The sequence below is a fragment of the Halichoerus grypus genome, chromosome 12, assembly GCF_964656455.1.
Source record: "Halichoerus grypus chromosome 12, mHalGry1.hap1.1, whole genome shotgun sequence".
Lineage (NCBI taxonomy): Eukaryota > Metazoa > Chordata > Mammalia > Carnivora > Phocidae > Halichoerus > Halichoerus grypus.
In genome coordinates this window covers 95,615,706-95,640,434 of record NC_135723.1, presented here as the reverse complement: position 1 = coordinate 95,640,434, position 24,729 = coordinate 95,615,706, and the positions used below count along the sequence as shown (strand labels likewise).

The 24,729-nt window shown below is 49.0% G+C and overlaps 1 protein-coding gene across 1 annotated transcript; it reads right to left on the bottom strand.

Annotated features, from left to right (window-relative positions):
• On the bottom strand, positions 1 to 24,729 carry ARHGEF5 (Rho guanine nucleotide exchange factor 5). Its single transcript, XM_036087227.2, has 15 exons — positions 24,603 to 24,729; positions 14,919 to 18,081; positions 14,293 to 14,350; positions 13,804 to 13,868; positions 13,346 to 13,599; positions 10,145 to 10,305; positions 9,466 to 9,618; positions 9,088 to 9,217; positions 8,743 to 8,817; positions 8,203 to 8,292; positions 6,912 to 7,069; positions 6,154 to 6,315; positions 4,572 to 4,642; positions 2,851 to 2,955; positions 1 to 2,120 (listed from the first exon to the last, which is right to left on the bottom strand). Exons 2-15 carry the CDS (start codon positions 18,067 to 18,069, stop codon positions 1,963 to 1,965), a joined length of 4,791 nt encoding a protein of 1,596 aa, XP_035943120.2. The 5' UTR covers positions 18,070 to 18,081; positions 24,603 to 24,729; the 3' UTR covers positions 1 to 1,962.

The window sequence follows — 24,729 nt, the reverse complement described above, 5'->3', positions numbered from 1 at the left end:
GAAGCCAATTGTCTTTTAATTTCCCGGGTTAGGGGAAGAGTAACCCAATGAAATGAATACAGATTAAATATCTAAAGACAGTTTCAGTCTTACAGATGTCAGCTTCAAAGGCACTCAGAAAGCCTTAGCAACTTCACACAAAGAAGCAGTCATTCAACCAAAAAAAATTATTTGCCTGTGTATCATTCAGAAGTTTTCATTTTACCTCTTTGGGAAAATAAGGGAGAATTTGCCTATAAAATATAAGGTTGGATACAGCTCTGTTTGGCCAGTATTCAAATGCTGGTTTGAACAAATAATTTGGATTATATTAATTATTACTGCTATTAAGGAGCACCACTTGTTAGTTTACATACAATATATACATATTATTATATCATATATTAATAACAAAAAGCTGGCTTTATGAAAATAGTGAAAACTTCAATTGAACTTCTCTAAAACCATCCCCATTTTAGATTTTTTAGTAGTGTTAACTTGTTTAGGATAAATATTAGTCCCATCCCAGTTACTATAGTGATAACTTTTCTAAAAATTAAGCAAGCTAATTTACATTTTAGGATGGATAGAAAACAAAATGTGTTATCAAATGTGACACTATCGTGTGGTATCATCAAGTGGGTATAGGACAAAGTTTATCATATTATTCTTACCTTTGCACAAAGCTGCAATGCAATTCTACTTCTGAGCTTCCTAAAAATGAAACAGAGCAGTAGAATGTCCAGGGAAGGACTATAATGATCCAGCTTAAAAGATGACTATACTATTGTTGTATGAGGGCTCTATATGAGAATTAACATAGAGTGATGCTCCTCAACTGAGAAAGGCAATCCAGTAGGAGATAGAGAATCTTATTTGGCAGAGTTGGATAGGACTTTGAAGTTACTTGGTCCAATCCTGTCTTTTACATGAAAGGAAACTGAGACATGGACAGGCTGAATCATGGCAGTGCAATAACTGGAGGTGGTCTCTTGACTTGGGTTCTAGGACTCTTCCATTATACATGCTGCTTTTCACAAAGACGATGAGATAGCTGGGAAGATACCTTCACCATAATTCAAGTCAAAATATGAAATCGTGAATGGTCTGAGTAGGATTTCCAAATCCATTCCAACTAACCTATGCCTTAACTTATGAGTTCAATAAAAAAGAAGGTTTGAATGGGATTTTCATCACTCATCAATTCCTTCTAAGTCCTTATACAACATCTGAGGCCAAAACAAACAGAAAAGCGGCCCAAACTCTTGGAAGTCATAAAGCAAGAGTTGGCATCTGCCGTGACCTAGGTACCATCTTGGTCTTTTGTGGCACCTAAATCAAATGGCCTGGAATCCTCATGGGATTCCATGTTCTGTACCTTGTTCAGTGCTCAGGAGTCTGAGAAGAAAACACTCAGAGAAGTGCCAAATTTATTAGAGTGAGAGAGTACTACCCTCACATTGCCACCAACACAGATCCCAGAGATGCATGCCCTGACCCCACACCAATAATTATGGAAAATCTCTCAAGTTGGAAGATACCTTAGAGATCACCCTGTTGACCCTCTCATCTGATGTGCTAATCCCCCTTAAACATCTCCCTCTAGTGGACTGAGGTCAGATTCCGTTTAACTTGTAGCCATGATGGAAACTTTGGTCAGCCCTGAATCTGCACTCTGGAAACAGAGAATATTTAAGTACTATATGGTAGTAGAGGTAAAGTTCCTTGGCTTAGGCCCCATTTATCTGTTTTCTTATGAGAAAAGATTCTCAGAATCCAGTGCAAAGTCCCTCAAAATCCCTCCACCAAGCACAAAGCACAGAAAGGAGGTTTGAGACTCGCGACTGGTAGCTTCATTTTGTCCTCGAGTTTTCAGAAGGTCTACTTCTTGGTCCACAGAAGGCCTCTGTTGCAGGGTTCTGGGGCCAGCCCTTTCCAGGAACGTCTTGTCCTTACACTCAGGGAATTCCTCCCAGAAAATAGCTAGGTCTGCTGTTCCACCAGCTGTAGTTTGGCAGTCTTGACTCGGTGGGCTTCCTTCAGGTTCCGTGCACGGACCTCTGGGTTGGAAATGAACTCTACTTGCTGCACAGGGAACCAGCCTCGCTCCCCATCTGACAGTCGCATGCCCTCCAGCCAGCCTAGGAGCACAGGGAGGGTGGGAAGAATTACCTGGGACAGACCCATAATAACTCCCCCTGGATCTCCTTCCCTAAAACTTTTCTGAATGGTAAGGCTGAAAGGACTGGAGAGCCGCTGGCATGGGAAATCCAGCCTCCCTTGTGTTAGCCCTGGCTGTTCTAGGTCTGGCAAGGTCTACAGCTGCCTACTCCTGGGCCTTCTCCACTCTTATGGGCTGAACTGTGTTCCCACAAAATATATATTGAAGTTCTAACTCCAAGTGCCTCAGAATGTGACCTTATTTGGGAATAGGGTTCTTGCAGGTGTAATTAGTAAAGATGAGGTCATTCTTGAGTAAAGTGGGCCTTAATCCCATATAACTGGTATTCTTATAAAAAGAGGGAAATTTGAACACACACACACACACACACACATACACACACACACACACACACAAGGAAGATAGAGGTAGAGATTGGAGTTAGGCTACCACAAGCCAAGGAATACCTGTGGCCACCAGAAGCTAGAAGAGGCAAGGAAGGATCCTCCCCAAGAGGTGTCAGAGGGAGCATGGCCCTGCCAACACTTTGATTTTGGATTTATGGCTTCTAGAACCATGAGAGAATACACTTCTATTGTTTTAAGGCACCCCATTTGTGGTACTTTGTTATGCAGCCCTAGGAAACAAATACATCCACCTACAGTATCCCACCTTCAACACCCAGCTTACTCACGGATTCTCCCTCTTACCGTCGCTGCTTTGCTGAGTCACCATCACCACATCTGCCTTCTCCAGCGCCAACTCATCGTTCTCTCGGGGTTTGTAGGCTCGAAGGCACTGTACTTGTGGGGAGTCTTTCGAAGAGGAGAGTGTGAAGAGAGGTTAGGAAAGGCAAGTGACTGGAACACTGAGGGGGAATTACAGGGGGAGGTTGGGAGGACTCGGGAGAGAGAAAGTTCAGGCTTTAGAAAGTTACAGACAAATGAGACAATCAGAAAAATCTTCATCCTCAACCAGGAAATGGTCAAAAAGGAAATGGAAATACCAAAACAGAAATGAATCAAAAATTCTATTTCTCCAGGGAAGATGAATTGAGAAATACGTTGTGACCGTCTTCAGTGACTCATTATTACGAATACTCAAAGTCTGTTAAAGACCCATCTTCCCTCTGTAACTTTCCCTGACTCTTTAGTCCTCAATGGATTCTGAATTCCTTTAAAACTAATTGTCCAGGCCAAACCATTTGCCTCTTATCCAACTGCTTTGTGTGTGTGTTCTGCCTCCCCAAATAGATTGTAAAATCTGATTCTGTGACTCATTCTTCATTTCCTTCCCAGTACCAAATGTGGGACTGGAAGAGATGCAACCGTGGGGCTCCAGGTGTGACCTAAGTAAGGTGCTTAATCCCCTATAGCTTCAGTTTCTTCACTTGTAAATGACTGGGTTGATCAAGATGATTCCTCAGGAAATTGTGGATTTTCTCTATCTCAGTATTTTTGTGAACCAGAGGAATTTCCACAGTTTTAAAGCTCAAGATAACAAGCCTCAGAGGACTCCTGACCCACAAGCATTCCATCTTACGTGGGTTTATCGCTCTTTCTACATTACCACACTTCGCTGGTTCCCTCCAAAAACAAACAGAACACTACATTATTACCTGTACTTCTTTTTCTAAAGCTTATCTCCTTCTGCCATTTACTAGATGACAGCGAAGGAGGAAGCATCATCATCTTGCCTTCCTTCCAACTGGGGAAGTAAAGGCCAGCAGACGGGTCAGGTAGCAAACAAGTTAGTAGAACTCAGTTTACAGCCTGGTTCTCCTACTTCATTTTCCAAGGTTCCTTGTATTTGTTTGTTCTTTTGAGTTACCAGTGTTCCTTTGAGTTCAGTTCCTCTCTGGATACCAATTAGGGAATTCTTGCTGGAGGACAACTGTGGGGACTTATATGAGACCCAGAAATCCAGGCTTCACATGAATGCAAGACACATTCATAATATGTGTGTGTGTCTGTGGCTACCTGTGGGTACCTGGCAGCCTGGGCTAAGGGCCGTGGTCTCAGGTCATTCTGTACAGGAGATGGTGTGGTTAAGACAAATCTACTAGGTTGCTATTCTCCCACAACTCCCACTCCAGCCCTACTTTCTCCCCGTATTTCCCCAAGACCTTGAAGCAGGTGAAATCTAAGCAAAATAATAGCAGGATAGACTTAAGGGGACAAATATTGAAAAAGAGAAATTATTGCCCAAGGGAGGAAGTATATGGAGAAGGAAGCGGTACCATTGTGGTGAGTAGTTTTAAGTGGATCATCTCAGGTGCTTAAGCTCCAGTGCTCAGACTTCTACTCTAAAATTCTGGATAGAAGCAGTAAGTGGGAGTCTCTCAGAGTTAGCACCCAGCCTCTTAAACTCCTACATCCAAAGGTGACTTCCAGCCCTGCCATTTTTCTCTCCCTTTTACCCCCTCACTCACCATAACACTCCAGAAGGTCCAACTCCTCTCTGGGCATGGCCAAGGCTGAGATCCATCGAAGCTTTTCACTTCTGAGAAAACAAAGCAGGGTCAATGCCGCAACTGCAGCTCTGGGGTGTAGGATGAAGGCCAATGATGGGGAAGGAAAATGACTGTGGGAGAGACTTGTCTGGTTCAAAAAGTCTAGTTCAAGAACATCTCGGACAAAAGTCAATGGGACTTCGCTTGCTTGGAAACATAAGATCTTGAATTGTATGTAATTGTGTTTATCACCCTTTATTTTTCTCCTTCTCTCTCTAAGCTTGTCCTCTTAATGGCGTATCTTTCAAGTGGCGGCATAATGTCAACTGTCAATTATATACACATGAGATTTTCCATTTTGTACTGAGCAAAATGTTCATCTCAGTTTAGATACCCTCTACCACTTTGCAGAATTCTCGATACTCTTTTGCCCACCTCCCTTCCATCAAATATCTCAGCGATGGAAATTATTTTGTAATCATAATTAGGTCAGGGAAATATATCTACTAGTTTTGGGGTCATGCAATATAACCCAAATTTATTTTGTAATTATCTGAAGGATTTTGTATTATGTAGGCCTCTGCTTCCAAAAACACTGGAGTAATTGAGAGCTGACACTATTTCTATTCCAGGAAGATGCTGCCCAAAACACTAAACAAAGAACATGAGTCTGTATCTGATTCCTTGACTTTGGTGACATTTTGTATACAAACCCCTATATCAGCCCCTATGTTCCATAAGTGAAGGCAGGTATGGTTGATCCTACCCTGAGGTGTCTTCCAAGAGACAAAACTGAAAAGTGTCTACAACACAGGGATCCTTGGACCATTTGGTGTCATGTCAAACTTTTTAAAGAAGAGGCTTCTTATATCTCTTATAACAGCAACAGTAGCTATAGTCCTGTAGTTGCTCATTTTAGGCACTGTGTACCAGGGTTTACAGGTATTATTCTTTAATACTCTCCAAAATGTATGTATCTGTGTGTGAATGTATTTATTATTATTATTATTATCATTAAAAAGATGAGCAAATCAAAGTTCTCAACACTATAGATTTCTGCTCAACAGAGGACTGGGTTGGAAGGTGGGAGGAAGGCAAGCTAAAGACACCCCGTTGCTTGTCTTATTCACATAGATGTCCACCAGCCTTTGGCACTGAAGAGTTTCTGGCTCATACAACATGGCCATTCACTCAGGGACATCAGTAATTCAATTCTTTAGTTACTTCATACCAGCCCATCTCCTTTCTGTTGTCTCGCAGACTTTGTCCCTCTTGACTGAAGAGCATAAAATAGATGCTAAACTTTGGTAGCAACTCTGTACCCTTTCCTACCCCATCTCTTGCAAGTTGTCTATTAGCTCTAAGAGTTTGGGTTTGGGGTTCCCTATGGATGCCCTCCAGTCCAGAATAGGATAAATAGTGCTATGGCTGTTTTCTGAGCACATTTTCTGCCCCGGCCCCACTTCCTTCCCAGGATTTCCTCTGTTCCTCCCTTCCTCCATCCCTCTCTCCCTCCTTCCCTCCCTCCCTTCCCCAGCTCCTCTGCCCAGCCCCATCTCACTGGGTCTCAGTGCTGAAGAGGAACTCAGCCTGGGTGCCCTGTGCGTTGTGCAACAGGAAGAGTCGGAAGAGGTTTTTGTGAGGTCCGTGTAGCTTCATTTCACACTTTTCCCCTCGGATGGAGGAGAAGGGAGCATGATCAAATACCAGGAATCGGCTACCCCTGTAAAACACAAGGTTTGTCAACCCGATTCTACAACTGTTATACTTCATCCACCCTCCTATCTTTGGATTCAAGATCCCTGTCCTTTGCAGCTTGCAAATTCTCAAAAAAACCACAAGATGGAGCTACCTTGCTCCCAAGATGTTAGCTCCAGGGTCCCCAGGGATTTGTCATCACCAATTTGACAAACCACATGTGCAATGAATACTTCACCACTTTAAAGAGTTGGAGAGATAAAACCAATATAAATTTTCTAAGGCCCTTAGGACCAAAGAGTGAGGATCTGGAATTGGCTAAGAACGTCTAGACTAAGGCTGAGTCTAGCCCAAATAAACGGATTTGAGAATGTGGTCTGCTAGATTGCTACATTTTGCTCTGTGACTATAACATAGTCCAAGTCCTGCCATGTGATCTCATGACAGAATTTGGTGGGATCCCCTTTCTTTCTCTTCTCTAGGCCATGACCTGCACTCCATGGGTCGAGCCACTGAGAAGGGCTCCTCTAGGAATAAGAGCTTTCTCTGTCCCAAGAGTCCTGCCCTCTTGCCTCATCCCATTCCCCTCTTGTACTCTGGCCTCCCATTCTAGTCACTGACTCTCGGGGCCGAGACAGCAACAGACAGTCATTGAAGAGATGCAGGTGCACTGGACGCGTGTTCAGTTTCCTTCGCAGCCCCGGGGAGAGGCTGAACTCCAGGGCTGTCAGCTCTCCACTCTTCACCAGCCAGCGTGACTGTGAGATGAGTGGGAAGATCTGTAGCGCAGGGAAGACAGAAAAGGCAGTGTCACAGATACGGCAAGCGTGAGCCTTCCTCAGTCCTGCCCTCCCCACCGTGCCTCCTCCTCATGAGTCCCACCACTGACACTCCCCTCTTCCACATTCTCCTTCCTTCTCATAACCCATCCGCTTAGACTGTTTCTCTCAGAGCCCTCTCTCTACTACCGTCTACTGCTGTGCAGCTCCCACGTCCACAACTCAGGCAAATGGCAGGTGCCTGTGGTTCAACCCAGGACAGGGACTACATGAGAAAGCTCAGGCCAGGAAGCCTGAACTGAAGGGGGAGACCCCAGTTAGGGTATGTGAGGGTAGAAGGCAGGGAACAGGACACTGTGTGCCTTAGGAGTTAAAAGATCTGGGCAGCTCTGACATCTGTTCTTTCTCTGATTATAACCAGAGACCTGAGACGAGCCCGTGGAGTCATATGCGGGAATGAGACTGAGGAGAACTAGGTGCGGTCTGCTGGGGGTTGGAAGTTGGGTAAAGATAAGGGTACTGGACTACAATTAACATGTGGATCAGGGATTTTCCCGCTCTTTGAGGGAAGTAAGGGTGGTATCTGCTCTGAGGTGGAATTTGAATGCAGAATGTTTATTTACATTTGTATTTTGATGGGAGATCTTGGCCCTGTATTTGGAATAAATTTCATACTGCTTTGGTCAAAGTAGGTGAAGACTTGATAAAATACTGAATGATTTAAGCACCAAATGTTCTCCCTCACCAGCCCACTTCCCAAATGCACTTTCTCCCCCTTAGGTAACCCCTTTCAGGTGACCCCTGTCCTTTATTTCCCACGTATCCTTCGAGAGTTTCTCTAGGTATACACAAGCAAACACAGACACAGATTTGTGTCCTCCTACTTTTTCACCAAAGATAATATGCTATAATAAACAAAATTCTGTGTCTATCCTTTCTCACTTAATAATTTATCATGGAGACTGAAGCAGGCATTTGGGTGTCCCAGAAATAGGACAGAAGAGAAGGTGTGCAGAAGTAAGGGCAGAGACCGAGACTGTGCGAGCAAGACGGTTCTATGTTAGAGGGTGACCTGTGGGTGATGCTAAAGTGAAGCTTCACAGGTGGGGTGGGGGTGCCAGAGACCGACTCACTTTGCACTCAAACTCAATCTTCTGGCTCAGGTAGATGAGCTCCTCTGTCCGTCGCATCCTCTGGACATTGTTATTGCAGTCTCGGATCAGCTGAATGTCAAGCAGGGTGAGGAGAGAGGAAGAGCACTGTGTTAGAGGCTTTGACCTTGGAGTCCCCTGCAAGAAATCTGGAGGTTGGTTGTGACAGCCTCCGTTTTTTTTTCTGGCAGGTTGGGATTGAGTGAAGGCAGCATGAAATCGAAGTTCTAGGCCTCTGGTGTACCTTGTATGACCTGCCAGGAGGTTCCTGGGCGGAGTGAATGTAAGATTGAGTCTGGGGACGTACAGAGTCCCTTGGTGTGGAGCGTCCTCCGTGTGGGAAGGAGGCTGGGCAGGGGATGGGGGGTGGGGAGGGTGTTTGGAGGTTTGGTGGGTGCACTGAGGTAGCTGAGCAATCCCATTAGCATGGTCCTGTGCTCTCTGGAGTCATGGGCCTTTGCAGAAGAAGAATTCTCCGTGAAGGCCAATCAAGGGGTCTGAGTGGGGCTGGTGGCTGCTTACCTCCTCCAGTGCATGATGTGCCTTTGTGGCCTCTGCTTCCTCGGAAGAGCCAGGCTGTGTTCTCTTCAGAATGTTCTATAGAACAAACAGTAGGCAGGAGCCAGATGGAAAGAAGGGATGGGAAAACAGGAAGAGGGAATTGAGGGTCGGCTAATGAAGTCCAGGAACAAAATTTTTGCAGCAAATTCACCCCGAGGAAGAAGGGTGTGGGCAATGGGGAGAAGGCTCACATCATCCACAGGGTGTGGAAGAGGGGCAAAAGAACAGGCAGTCCTGTGCCTTGGGTCTCCCTGAGATTGTCCCTGTCAGGTGAAGGGGAAAGGCCCAGAGAGGGAGCCGCTGTACCTGGAGCAGCAATTTGAGACGTGTGATGCGCTGGAAGGGCAGGATCAGGAAGGACTTGAGGGAAAGGCGCTGGCAGACGGGGTCGCTCTCCAGCTTCTCCAGGACCTCTCGGAAACTGCTGTTGCTGTTCCTGTGTAGGCAGCGAGCCTCAAGTGAGGAGGGACGTGGGGAGTACTGGGGACACAGGGAAGGCACGGGGAGTAGAGATGCAGTGGAATGTCTATGGTGGGGGCGTCTAAAAGGTGGGTTGGGGCTGGGATCACAGAGCAGGCAGAAGAACATGTGCTTTGGGGATACCATTTGGGGTTGGGGTTTGGGAGTTTCAGGGCAAGTTCACTGCAGGGCCCACAGGGGGACTGGATGGGGATCAGGTCTTACAGCAGGCCTTGGAAAGTTCGTTCCTGGTAGGTCTGGTTGGTGACATAAGGCAGGTAGACCCGGCGGAAATTAGGAGCATGGTTCAGGACGACATCACACACTTGGAAGGTGAAGATGTTGTTCTCGAAGTTCTCCTCCAGGTCTGAAAGGAACCTGCACAATATTCACACAAGTCTCCTGAGTGAGCAGTTGGCTGACCCCTGCTATACCTTGAGTTTGTGACTCCTCCTTTCTATTAGTTGGTGACTTCTATTGACTGTTCTTAGCTCTGTACCCCTGCTATGCTCTAGAGTTTCTCTCCAAGGCAATCCCTAGTTTGCCCCTGATCAAACCCTCTGATCCTTATATTCCATTTCCTGTTCGTCTTTTGATTCTGTTCTGGCTTTCTGATCTTTACCTGTTTCCCACAACCCATCTCCAGTGCAGCACCTGCCCATTGTGCATCCTGTCCTCAACCTGGGAAGCATTTCCCATTCATTTGTCGATCCATGAATGGATCTAGCCACCCGCACACCCTCTCCTCTTCTTTGCTTTCCCTATTCCCACAGCACTGGGAATCATGAAGGGAGCAATGAGAGGGCAGCTGAAAGAGAGAGAGAAAAAAAAACGACAACCGATGGTTTACAGGCTAAAGATACTGAGGCCGAGTGAGTGGTGTTTGGGAGAAGAGGAATCTCACGTGGTGCTGACTTCACGCACGTCCTGTAAACGAGAGAAGAGCCACTGGTATTCCTGGTTGGAAAGGGTGGCCCGCAGCGGGGCTGAGAGCTGGAAATGATCCACGGCCACATGCAGACTGCGTAGGTAGGAGGCCTCTGACACGATCAGCTCAAATTTGGCCTGGGAGGTTGGAGAGGAGATTAATTTAAAATAGGTATCAAGTCCCCAGTGTACGTGAGCCACTGCATAACATTCTAGGGGCAGAGGAGGGAACAAGTCAGCTCCTCTCATAGCTCCCAGTCACATCAGAGCCCAACGTGGCATCAGGAGGAGAGGGAAAGAGCACTGGAGGCCGAGGGAAGGGTGTGTACAACCCCCTACAGGTGTAAGAGAAAAGGATACTTTTTTTTTTTAATTTTTTTAAAGACTTTTAAATTTATTTGACACAGAGAGAGAGCACAAGCAGGGGGAGCGGCAGAGGGAGAGGAAGAAGCAGGCTTCCCGCGAAACAGGGAGTCCGATGTGGGGCTCGATCCCAGGACCCTGAGATCATGACCTGAGCCGAAGCCAGCCGCTTAACTGACTGAGCCACCCAGGTGCCCCGAAAAGGATACTTTCAAGAAGCTTAAATAAATGGAGTGGTTTTGGAACCAAGTATTTATACTAAAATAGTGGCAGGAGATGAAGCTGGGGAGGCAAATAGAGAGAGGTCTGGAGGATTGCAAAACAAGGTAAAAAGGTTTGGACTTAAGGCAATGGGAAGATTAAAAAGAGGCTTCATGTAGGGAAATAACTTGATCAGATTTGATTTTTATAAATGTTATTTCTGAGCACGATGTGGAGAAAAGAGTAGAAGGGGCAAGGGAGCCATGTTAGGAAACTGCCATAGTCATTCCAGGTGACAGATGGAGGTCTGAATGGCCACGGGGATGGGGAGAGGTAGGCCGGCTTCCTAATTATTTAGGAGGGAGATTTGGAAGAACTTGGTTCTTTGCTGGAAATGGGGCTGAAAGAGTAGCCAGAGTCATAGTGTAATGCCTCGGTTTTTGAGTTTGGTAACTGAGTGAATGGCAGACTCACTCACTGAGCCAGAGAACTTTGAAAGAGGGACAGATTTAGGGGATGAAGGTGCTTTGGGGGTTTGAGGAGAAATGGGAGGAAGCAGGATATTTGAGAACGAGATGTGCTGTTGTGGTTTAATGGAGATGGTCCAGCACTTGAGAACTTATTTGGAGGTTCCAACAGGGGGCGCCACGGCTCACAGCCCTGTCCTCCGCCAGCACGGCTGCTCATGCTCTTCATCCAAGCATGCAATTCCAAGTAGATGGAGGGACAGAAAGAGAAAGAAGACACACACACCTGGGTGATGACCCTCACATACAACAACACTGAACTGGGACACAAGGTACATTTGAGTACTGGTTCCAACATTCACCGACTATATGACTTTGTGTGGCTCACTTCACCTCACTGAACCTCAGGTTTTCTGTCTTTTTGTGTAGGTACAATGACCTCCGTGTCACAAAGATGTTGTGACAGTCAAAAGAAATGGGGTTGGTGCAAGCACCTTGGAGACCCCAGAAACGCTATTTTATGAAAGGACTATGTGCATAGAAGCATAGAGGCTTCTCTTCTCAGAAACAGGAGACCAGGGCTGGCCTGGGAGGCCTGGTGGACTTCCCAGTGTTGCTGGAGTTTGCTGAAAGAGAGCTAGGTTTCATGTCGTCTCCTGTTGTTTGGTTCCATAAGTATTGGGCAGATCATTCATTTTCTACATATCCTCCATGTGCTTTAAAAGTTGAGGTCAAGGGGCGCCTGGGTGGCTCAGTCGTTAGGCGGCTGCCTTCGGCTCAGGTCGTGATCCCAGGGTCTGGGATCGAGTCCCGCGTCGGGCTCCCTGCTTGGCGGGAAGCCTGCTTCTCCCTCTCCCACTCCCCCTGCTTGTGTTCCCTCTCTCGCTGTGTCTCTGTCAAAAAATAAATAAAATCTTTAAAAAATAAATAAATAAAAGTTGAGGTCAGAATAAGGCCCCCAGGTCTGAGCTTCAAAAATCCTAAACATTTATAGCTGCCTCTGTTTGATTTGTTTATCTCTAAGTCTGTCTGGCTAACATCTGACTCTTTCCCACCTCTGAAAGGGGGAGAGTATGGCACTAAAATGCATCAAACTAGTAAAAGACATCATGCTAAAAGCTAGATATGGATACTTCACTTAAACCACAGAGCAATCCTGAAAGGTAGACATTATCCTCAAGTTTTAGACAAGGGAACTGAGATTTGGTGGTTATGTAACTTGCCTAAAGTTACACAGCTAGCAAATGGTGAAGCCAGGATTCAGACCCAGGTTGGCCCGACTTGAAATTAAAGTACAGTAGTAAACATTTTTTGAGTGATTGCTATGTACTAGGCACTTATCCTTTTTGCAACCCAGTTTTACAAATGAGAAAACAGAAGGTTAGAAAGATCAAGTGATCTGGCCAAAGTTAAATAGCCAGCAAACAGCAAAGTGGGCTTCACAACCAGGTCATTTACTCCAGAAGCCAAATATGTAAACATGATTCCATGATGCCTTTCCATGGTGCCATATTGTCTTCCCGGGAAGAGAGGTTCTACCCCATATTTCAGACTGATTATTAAGAGAAGCTCTCCATGTGAAACCTGTTAATGGTAATAATGTAACATCAGACAAACAGCCTCTACTACAGTATTGCCATTGGGTGTAAGGACCGAGCCAAGACTGATGGTCATTCCAAAGCCTGTATGAGACCAGTGGACCACAGGACAGCTGCAAGGGACACAGCAAAAAGCCACTCACATGCCTTGGTGGAAGAGAAAAACCAGTGTAGTGTGGAACCCCGGCTGAAGAGGGAAATTTTAGTCTATAGCCTGAAGCAGCAGTGAAGGGATTAATTCCACATTCCTCCCAACAAATTCAGGGGCATGGTAACTTTGTGTGAGCCCCAACCAACAACAGGTAGAAGGAAGCGGCCCACGCCCTGCGGAAGTGGGGAGGAAGGCAAGTGCTAACATCCAGAAAGCAATGCACATGCATCAGAGGGGAGACAAGCGATAGCCATGGCGTGCCCAGAGCGTGCGGTGAGTGTGTGGTGGGGACAGCCTGCTCTTGCTGGTGGTGGTGGTAGTGAGGAGGAAATCAGGATGAGACTTTGCCCTCCCTCCTGTAGGCCCATCCCCTGCCCCGACCCTGCCCCGCTGGGTACCTCTTGCAGTTTTTGATCTTCGTGGGTCATGGAGAGCAGCACGGTGCTATTGCGCACCACAGGGATTTCCTGCCAGAGGGAGCCACTGGAGGCCATGGACAGGCGCTGCAGGTAAGACTCTGAGGAGACCAGGGTCCTCCGGGGCTGCCGGGGAGAGGCAGGCCCGGTCACCTCTCCCAGGCTGTCCAACCGCTGCTGGCTCTGAATCTCCTTGTTCAGAACCACATCACTGTACTCCTGGTAAAGCAGCTGAGCTACAGGGGCAAAGAAGCGTGGCAGAGGGAGAGAATTAGGGAGACAGGGATGTTGAGGCATAAAGACAGAAGCCACCAAGCTGCTTCTGGCTCTCCTGGAGATTCTCTTCCCTGTAGAGATCACAGCCCCACTGATAAAAGTCATGAGCTCCGGTCTTGGGCAAAATGCCATATGGGTCTATACTTCTGTTTCTAGGTACTCACAGGAGTTGATGAGCTTCGAGCGGCGTCTTGAAAAGCCTCCCATTACCTCCTTTGGTTTTTTCTCCCTGCGGAGGCAAGAGGGGCTCTGGGTGCTTGCTGGCCACTGATGCAGAGAAGCCCCAGGTGACCTTAGATGAGATAGTCTCCGATCTCTGGGCCGTGTGCTGGGATGTGAGGGCTGAATCCCCTCAAGAGGCAAGCTGTAGCCTGACCCACTTTTAGGTAGTTCAGAGCTGTTCTGGATGTCATGTTGAACTTTTACAGGGGGTTTAGCTCATGGCTAAAGAACCTAGGAGGATGGGAGAGTCAGACCCCGCTGACAGCCAGGTAAGAGAAAAGATGCCCTTACCCTGGAATCCTGGTATATGTCTCTTCCCCTTCCCATCCCTGGAAGACACAGTGTCCCAGAACCCTTGTCAACTAATGGAAATCTCAGTATCCTAAGAAAAGACAGTCCAAGTGTGTCTGTTAAGAGAGAAGGTGACTCACCGAAAAACAACGGTGTCTGAAGGGCCAAGGGCTTTCTCTACGGCTGGACCTCTTGTATCTAGAAATGGAAATGGTGAAGTCACTGAGATTGTAGAGGGACATTCAGAGAGCCCAAGAAGGTAAGACCTAAAGCAGGAGATGTAGGCATCTGAGGGAACAGAAGGGCCCAACTGGGAGTCTGTGCAGGAGACCAGTGCCAAAGGAGAATGCACCTGAGGACACTATTACCAGGTGCGTCACCATCCCTGGTATCAGATGTGAACTGGACAAGAAGAGGATGTCTTCTCTACTACTAGGAGGACCTCAAAGAGGTGTTGGTAGCTGGACAGTGTGTGTGTCATGGTGAGGGAGAGGGGGATCATCCACAACCATCTTGGGAAAAACAGGTACACAATAAAACACCACCACGGCTGGGTGACAGAGATAGAGGGGAAGGAGGAGGAGCACTACAGGGAGCTCAGAGAGGCTTTCAAGGGCTTCCTTCTGTGTTGACATTGGGTACGCGGATAAGTGAAGCCACCAGAGGGAACAGTAGAGGCCCTGGGGACAGAAGATGGGTGAGGTGGTGAGAGCTGGAGAAAGCTTGGTCCCACATGAGCGTCACCATGATCTTGCTCCTTGCTTACCTGAAGAGCCCTCAGGCAAGATGGAAGGTCTGCGCAGGCCTTGCCGGTTCCAGCCCTTGTGCTTACTGGATCCCTCACCAGGATCTGCAACCTGCCCACTGCTGCTCTCTGGTGGTCTCCCTGGGTCCCGCCTGTGGGGCCAGCTCGATGCCTTTTCCAGATGGGGATGGCTGAGTTTTTCTGACTGCCTTGCTTGGCCTACATCCAACCTCTTCAGGCCATTGGCTCCTTCCTGAGGGGCTGTTCTTCTCAAAGATCCTCTGGCAGGGGCCTCAGACTCTTCTGAGGGTCCTGGTTCAGAGGTGGGTCCCTGGAGCTCTAGACTCCAGTGTGTGGTTGGGGAAGAGGGACTTAGAAGGGTTGCCACATTGCTGAAAGCCATGCCAGGGGACACTTCCCTCTTGCTCCTGCTGGTGGAGGCCGAAGAGTCTGTTGATCGGCCCATGGCTGGGGGCCAGGAGGTACGTCCAACAGAATGGGGAGTGGAGACTATCCGCTCTTGACAAACAGGCCTTGGCTTGCCCTGACCCCCTGCGTTCATGAGTTCTCCCTGAGTGCTCCTACTCCTCCCCCTGGACTTTGGGGGTAACGGGGGTGGTTCAGTGGGAGGATCCATAATAGGGACAGGGGGTAGAGGCCTGTAGATCCTTGGACTACTAGAAGAAGAAACAGAATGGTGGGGCTGGGACAAATCAGGAGTTGGGGGTAATGGCTTGTTGTATCTCAGCCTGTGGGAGAAGGAGGTCTGAGTAGGGTGGGGAGTGTCCGGGGTAGAGGGCAGAGGACGGTGCTGCCTTGCCACAAGGGAGTCAGGAACTGGGGGAAGTGGGCCTTTGGGGGGGCCATGTAGCCCCAAACCTGGGGCCAATGGAAGAGGATGGCCACATCGCTTCAGCGTGGGAACTCCTGCGTGGAGATGGCTGTCTCTCTCTACCATGGAGGGGTGGACACGCCTCTTCTCTGGGGGAGGAGGGGGCAGAGGTTCATGGATCCTCACATCTACAGAGACAAGGGGTGGGGAAGAGCCATAGGCAGGAGACTCTGGGGCAGAGGCTGAAGTGTGTCGGGAGCCACATGGCTGGGTGCTACAGGGACTATTGGATCTTTCCGGACTTGAAGTGAATTCTTGAGAGTCCTGCCCCAGAGTAGATAATGAACTAGGGGATTCTGGAATGATCCTGCAGTCCCTACCACTTTTCCTGTCCCTTCTCGGGATCACAGAGCCATAGAGGGCAGGTTTGGGGGCCCTCTGGGGCAACTCTGAATGGGAGAAGGAAAGTGGTAGTCCCAGCAGGTCCGGAGTTGGCTCTGTCCTATGAAAGCCTGGGAAGGAGTTGCTCCTTAGGTGCTGGACAGCCCCTGTAGAATGGCCTAGGGGGCTCTGAGGGTTGGCCCGGTTGGAGCTGGTGGATATTTCCATGGTGGCCTCTGCAGACAGGAAGCCACAGAGAGCAGCTGGGGGAGTCTCAGAAGCCCCACAGTGAGATGCGTTGTTAGTCCAAAGAGATGCTCTGGAGGTTTCTGGAGAATGTGCAACAAGAGAGGGCTCCCTCCTGGGAGAGGCAACTAGGGGGCTGGCAGATGATGATGTAGCTGTGCTTGGGGAGACGTCGGCAGGACTGGAAGGAGCTGAATCTGGTGTCCTTGGAGGAGCTGCTGATGTCCTGGCAGAGACCATCTCGGTCTCCTGGCTGAACACTGCCCTGTTCCCCAGCTCGGATCCCTCCTGCTGGCCATCCTGAGCTGTTTCTTGGTCAGGTGACTCCCCAGCAGGAAGAGGGCCAAGTGAAGAAGCTGGCTGGCAGGACAATCCTCCTGGCTCCAGTATAGGAGCTGGAGCTACAGGGGATAGTTCCTCAGCCCTGGGCTCCTTCTGAGTCCCAGGAATACTGGTCATGGGATAACAGGTGTCTAGAAACGCGTCACAGGGAGACGAGACCTCAGGGGCTACTGGAGCCAGTGTGGAAGGACCATCACGTGCCCCCGCCTCTTCTGTACTTCCCTCTCTGGCCTCTCCCCACAGTGGGTCCCCATCCCAATTCCCCGGCTGCTCCTCCTGCCCCTCCACTGACATCACTTTGTGCTGAAGCCCTCGACCTTCCTGCCTTCCAGTTACTTTCCCTGATCTCCCCGCCGAGCTTTGCTTCTCCTCGTTCTGAGCATCCATCCTCCTCTCCCCTGACCCCCCTAATTCCCTCTTCCCCTCCTCTCCCTTCTGTAGCTCTTGCTGGCCCAGAGTCTTCCTCTCCTGCTCACTACAGTGTGGACCTTCCAACTCCCCAGAAAGCCCCATTCTTTCTCCCTGTTTTGCAAGCATCACATCACCTTGTATCTGCTCCTGTTTTTGCCTTTGTTCTCCCTCTGTGCCATTAACCTGCTCCCCTGGCTGTTCCTGCTCCCCTAAACTCCCATCCTCCCTGACAGGTCCTTCCTCCTGGAAGCCCCCTTCCACTCGTCCCTGCTCCTCCAGCCCCTCAGCCCCCAGAAGGCACATGAGTCCCCCTCTCACTGGACTTTCTTGTGCCTCCGTAGACTGCAGCTCTTCCCCCTGCCCGACAGAGTCCCCTGGCTGGTGGGTCTCTGCTGGGTGCTCTTCACAGGAAGGCCCAAATCTGGGCTGAGCAGAGGTGTCTGGGAAAACCTCCTCCTTCTCTTCCGCATGTCCAGTTCCCCCAGTCAAAGAAGGGAGTTCTGGTCTAAATTCCATCTCCACTCCGCCATCCGGCTCACTGGATACTGGGACCACGTCTAGATGTTCACCTTGAACAGGGCAGGCCCTGAGCTCTGCGGGAGCCGGTGTCCTTGCCTGTCCATCTGCCAGGCTCTGGGGCACTGCCTCCCGGCGCTCTGGGGTGTCCCCTGTCTCCCCCACAGAGTCCTCCTGGTTGGTCTCCGCACCTGCAGGGGCTTCCTTGGGGAAGGAGGTCATGTTCTTGGTTGCACAGTTATTCATATCCCTTAAGTCTCCCTGCTGGGTCTCCGAGAGTCCTCGTCCCTCTGCCCATGTGGAGGATGGCTCCCAGCCTTCTTGAACTTCGGGCCCCAAGGTCGCGGTCTGACTGCTTCTCCTGAGAGCTTCCGGGATAACACTGAGCTCCGCTAAGGCAGGGATGGGGGTCGAGGCCCCATGTTGGGGCTTCTCAGCCTCCATCAGGGCTGAGCCCTAAAGAGGAATAAAACACGAAGTTTGTATCACCCTTTTTGCTTCTACCTATCAAAGGGACAGACCATAGAGAATAACAGTAAGACATTGCTTTGGTTTCATTTAGAGTTATTCTTGGAGATGAAAAATACTCAACAAAGTAAGCAATAGCTTCTATGAAATGTACCACTGATTTAGTCATCTAATAAATATTTACCAAGTGACCTCTTTAAGGGCAGGGCATTCAGTGGTAAACAAGACAGACTTAAGACTGTGTCCTCACGGAGCCTGCAGTCTTATGGAGGAGACAGATAATAAATGATTAAATTAGAGCGTGAGACCGTTGTCAAAGAGCACGGAGCACTCCCAGGGGTCATTACTCTCTAGATTGTATTATGTCATATGGTCTCTCCCTGTCTACTCTCTGGACACCAAGCGTGACTCAGTCCTGTATAACTCCCAGACACTGTGAGTGACACACCCTAGATCCAACAGCCCAGAGAAGCAAGAAGTGGGGAATCTTCCTCCAAAGCTGCTGAAGGCATTAGAATCAGCCTGGCCATTGTAGCCAGTGTCCAAGGTACTAAAGTGTAGTGTGATCTCCCCATGCACAGTCTGGACTTGACTCATCTTATTTTCCATAGTATCTAGCAGAGCCTTGTAACTAATTAGCAATTCTGTCTCCCACTATAGAAGCAGCTGTTGTAGGGGCGCCTGGGTGGCTCAGTCCGTTAAGCGTCTACCTTCGGCTCAGGTCATGATTCCAGGGTCCTGGGATCGAGCCCCATGTTGTCGGGCTTCCTGCTCAGCAGGGAGTCTGCTTCTCCCTCTCCCTCTGCCCCTCCCCCGCTCTCTCTCTCTGTCTCTCTCTCTCTCTCAAATAAATAAATAAAATCTTAAAAATAAAAAAAAATAATAAAGCAGCTGTTGTAAAGTAGAATGATAACTAGACTTACTAGATTACACCGCAGTAGATTACAGTGGTTCCCCCTTCAGCCAGGTCCATGACACCGTGCTACCCTCATGAGCTTACTCCCCCCTGCAAGTTTGACCTTCCCACCTGCCTTCTCACTTCCAGCAGAAAACATCACCTCCTACCTTGAAAACAATTTAGAAACCCATAGAGAGGAACTACTTCAGTTCCTGGCAATTCAGAGCACCCTGAGTTTCGCTCTTTCCCCCTTCCTGCTTTGACGACCCAACAGGTGTCCCTCCCCTTACACGCCATGTTCTTTAGCTTGTCTTCTCAGTCACCTTATGCGATGGATTTTCTCTTCTTCTCGCACCATCCCCGTCTCTGTTGGAACCATCCCACAACTGAAGCATAGCCATGGCTTTCTCATCTAAACTGTGGAAGGAATTGTTCATACCCGAGGTCCTCACCTCTTCACATCTCACCCGCCCCCATCCCTGCTTCACTAAGCACCCCGCTGCCCACATCCCCCACGATTGCCCATGTTAACACCAAAGGACACTTAGTGTGGTGGTTCTTGTCGGGGTCTGACACTATTGCCTTTAGATAGACTCTTTCTCGTTTTCCGTGAGACCACATGTTCCTGGTTTAGCTCCGTAAGTTTCTCCAGTCCTCTGACCAGCTGACTGCACTCCCCGCCATAGACTTACGAGCTTTCATTCACATCACTTCTCCTCTGCAGCATTGATACAATTACAGTTATGTGTGTATTTCGATTTATTATCTATCCCAAACAATAGGTGGTAAGCTTCACCAGATCAAGAACTACATCCATCTTGATCGACTGTCTACATCTAGCACAATACCTGGTCCATACTCAGTGCTCAATACATGCTTTTCAATGATGGAACAAAATTCTTGTTTCCCTCCCGGCCCACCTTCCCCAGATCGAATCTGCAGCCAAGTCCTGTTGAGCCCACCTCCTACTTATCCCTCGAGTCTGTCCACTTCTCTCCATCCGCACTGCTAGACCCTGGTGCGCTCTCCTGTCCTCTCTCACCCAGGCCACTGCACCTGGGGCACAGCCTGGCCGCTGGCCTCCACACAGCAACTCTTGCCGTCACCAAGGCATTCTCTAGAGTGCATGGGACCGATCCTTCAATGCCCCACTTCTAGTTTAAATTCTCCAGTAGCCTCTGACTGCCACTGGGATGAAGCCCAAATATTCAGCCTGGGTTATATGCCCTCCACGCCTGACCTCTGCCTTCCCCTGCAGGGGCCTCAACAGCTCTCAGCACCCCGCCCCCCAGCCCCCATGCCTGTGCTATGGGCCTCCACGTGTACTGCCCCTCTGCGGGGAATTCTCTTCTGCCCCAGCGCACCCTTTGCTTCTCACACACTCACTGCGCTTATAATTACATATTTAATGTCTCTTCTCTGGGCTAGAGCATGAGCTTCATAAGGGCAGAAACACTGCCATATTAACTGCTCTGTCTCCTTGCCTGCAGCTGACTTTGCCCTCCACAGAGATTTATTGCATGAATGAAGAAGGGAAGAAGACAGCGTTAAAAGCATGTTGTTCAATTTTTACTTTTGCCTTGTATGTATCTTGCTAATTCTGCCCATTGTCATTTTAGACAATTGTAGAAATCATTTAATTTACTTGAACACCCATTTTCTTATCTTTAACGGGGGTTTAAATTGTTCCTTTGCAAGGATTTCTAATGAAGACTAAGTAACATTAAAAAGTACACTGTTAAGTTTGAGGGTCACGGAAGTGTTAGGGATTGCAATTACTGTTGAGGAGAGAGAAAGTATAAAAGAGAAACAGAGGATTCATGAGCTGGAAGGACCTTTAGAGACACACGAGAAGCTCTGCCTACTTACAGAGGGGGAAACTGGAGGTCCCGTAACCTACACACTTGCTCAAACTTCTTAAGCAAATGGTACAGGTGAGCTCAAACCAAAGTCTCCCGACTGACGTCTACTATAAGCAACCAGGAGCCCAGCTGGGAGACGTTAGCAGGTCACTGGCCTAGAGAAGACCCCGGGGGCCTGTGGAACCCACAGCTGCCCCTGGACCCGCACATTTTTCTTGTCTTCTCCCGGCTTACATGGAAGCCTACCACCCAAAATGCCTGCCATCCCGCTGAGCTACTGCACAAGCATACTCCTTTACACAAGCATGCTTGCATGAGCACCCAACCACACGCGCATGCGCGCACACACGCGCGCACACACGCGCGCGCACACACACACAGTAAGCCACCCTTGCCGCTCCTATGCAATCAAGCCTGACATAACCAAACACACAGGTCCTTAGCCACCCTGCAGAGGTGGTGTGTGACAAGTTCCTGGCCACCCCATAGACACAGATACCATCTATATGGGGCAAAGAGCCGTGTCTAACATAAGCACACTTGTGTGGAAGGACTTTTATGTCCTCTTTCAGTTAACCGACACAGTGCGTGATTTGCTCCCTATTTTTAGACCTAAGTACAAAATACTATAATCACTAGATGATACTGTGACGTGACCCTATTCTCTCAACCACACACCCCATAAACACTTTATGAAACTTGGCTCCTACCTGCCTAAGGAGACTGTGTGACGTCACCTGAAGTCTCCCGTCACCCACATCTGTACTGTCCTGGCCCTATACGCAAGCACACACGCAAGTCCTCAAAACAAGCAGCCCCTAAATACATGAGTGTCTGCCTGCTCTATTCAGGCTGTATCTCCACGCGCCCTGGGGTACGTGGACGTCTTCGGTTCCGCTGGGGTTACACGATGAATGTCTCGGCCTATAAGCCGACTGACACTATTTCTAACACTGCCTTTATCCATTTGGAAATACTGGTGGTCACCAGATCAGCCACCATTTACCACAAGGGAAGAACGTACCCTATGTCCCCTATATCTGATCCTGTCCTAGTGATCTGATTGCAATCAGGCATGACCAAAGCTCAAGGAAAGCTGCAAAACATGGTTCCACTCGCATAAAGGCATCAGGAGAGAGCCTTTCTGCATTGCCCATATGTCAGTTACCTTCTCATCTCCTTCTCCACCAGGGATGAATAATCACTGTTTATCTACGCACAGGCAAAGATGGGGTGTGGCATCGTGGTGATCTAGCCTTCCTCCAGGCCAGAAACATTTTGCATCTGCTGACCCCGTCCACATGCCACTTCGTTCAAGACAAAGCCCCAAGTCACTCTGTTAATACAGGGTGCGACAGAGCTCAGTATCTCCTTGGGAGCCTCCCAACACCTGAACTCTTGTCCATTTCCAATCACCAGACAGAGAATTGTATTTCAAAGATATCCCCTCCTCCCAATGACACTGCTTGTTCTTCGAACCGGTGTTGAGCGCCATGTGTTTTTTTGAGGATCATGCTTGCTGGATTTTGTAGCAGTGTGAGGTTCAAATATTCTGACTGACACGACAAATCACTGCGATACTCTTGAACTTACAACACTACTGAGTTTACATTGTTGTCTATACTGCTGCTCACGTTAGGAAAATACCTCCCAAATCAAAATGTTCTCACTCTGATTTGGAAAATAAGACCACCATGTAGATGAATGCCTTTATTCACTGGTTGACATCACTGCCCCCAATGTCAGGGGCAACACAGATAGGAAAATGAGAGCAGCTTTCTGGACCACTAACTACTAACATCTGTGTTCTACCCACTTGAGGAAAGCTCTACCATCCCAATGAAAACTGTAATAAACATCTCTTATCTGTTCCCTAATGTCTGAAAATACCACATTATCCACTGTCCTGTAGACCCATCAGCTGACCTGGAACATCATGCTGATGTATGCCCCACAAATCCATCCATGGCCCTGGTGCCATCCACAGAGATAATGTGAGTGTGAGCAACCTCTTTGTGTCCTTAACAGAGAACCTGAGGTCACCTTGCTCTGGTCCACCTTGCAGACACTCTAAATGACCAGCTCCTATGCACTCCACAGACACAGTGACTCATCCCTGTCTACACCAGATGCTGTAAGTCACCTGTTTGAGTCTACACCACTGACACGAGCAACACTGCTCCTGTTCAACCCATGATCCTGTGTGTGACCCCATTCTTGTCCACACCACATAGTGACTGACCACTCCAGACACCACGAATGACATGTTCCTGTCTATCCTACAGACACCATGCTTAATGTGGCCACAGACAACCTCAGACAGACTATGATACGGGAAGCCATACACACTGGGGACACCTAATATATGACTCCTGACTATACTTAGAATTACTGTATTCTCTTTTTTTTTTTTCAATTTAAACTCAATTAGCCAACATATAGTACATCATGAGTTTTTGATGAGAGATTCCTCTGCCTACCTCCTGACTTCTCTTTCTTCCCCACTAGGATACTAACATGCAATCCTCTTGCCAAACAGTCTCTCTCAGAATTGATACCCCATCCTTTCTCCTCCCAGGTCCCCAATAGACATGGCTTCAGTTTCTGTTAACCCAGATTGGTTAACAAATGATCCCCACTTTGCTAGGGCCTAAGCCAGGAGCTTCTTCAAACTCAAAGTGTAGATAAAACAGGAAGCCTAAGAAAGAGGCCACATCCGGAGCTGTTTAGCTTGGAGCTGGGATTTCTGGAGTAGGCCAAGGATGCAAGACCGGGGAATGCAAATTGGGGAGCAAAGGAGGCAAGAAAGTGGAAAAGAAAGTTCTCTCCCTGGTCTGTCTGACGTGACACACCCTTCCCCCTCAATCTGACAAGAGTCCTGGCCAGAGGTCACTTCTAGGTAGACAGGAGGGCAAATCTGTCTTGGGGAATCCAAGATCCAGGAAGGGAGAGGGCCTGAGTTCTGAAAATCCACTGGCAGCAGGCTTAGCTCTCCTGGGACAATCGTGCTGGAAGGCAACCATAAATGATGCTCAGAACTAGCCCTGTTCTAGCACCCCCACCCCCAACTCCCAGCTCAGAGTTCCCTTCCCACCTCCCCAACGTCAGAATGCAAAGTCACCCAGAATGCAAAGTCACCGTTAACATGAAGCTTTGGAAGTTCTTCGAATATATGGGGGAATAGGGTGGGGGCTGGGCAGGAGTCATTTTTACGGGTTCGGGCGCCTTGGCGAACAAGGAGAGGCGTGTACTTAGACATACACAGTATGCGAATCCATAGGAAGATAAATGAAGGGAGGCCCAGGCCTGGGTAAGAAAAAGGAGACAATAAAACACGTCTAGATAGGGAATATGGCCACAAAGGGAATCTCAGTTATTCCTTACTATGGGGGTTAGGTTTCCCCAGAGCCGGAGACTTTGAAGGAAGAGCCCTGATTACTGGCCCAGGGAACATCTGGGGGCAGGGTGCCCATTTCCAAGGCGGGGACCAGGCCGGAAGCAAGTTTTTCAGGCAAGAGCATTTCCTCCAGCTTCCCTCCTCTTCAGACCAGGGTACTCAGTCACACCCCCCCGAACTCTGCCTATCTGCCCTGCCCCCCATTTCCGGAGCCGGTGCCCCGCGACCCCCGCCGGGGCTGGCCCCAGGGTGAAGGCCCGGATCCCCGTCCTTCCCGGCCCTCCCTTACCTCCGCCGGGGCTCTACAGCCGCCCGCCCGGAGCCACGAGCTGCGAGGGAGGAGGGCACCCACCTGGGCAGTGTCACATGCTGTCTCGGCCCAAGAGTCCCCTCCGGGTCCCAGGCGCCGGCCGGCCGTCCCCAGCGCAGGCCCGGCCGCCCCAGCCGCCCCACCCGCTGCCCGCCCCTCCCCGCCCGGA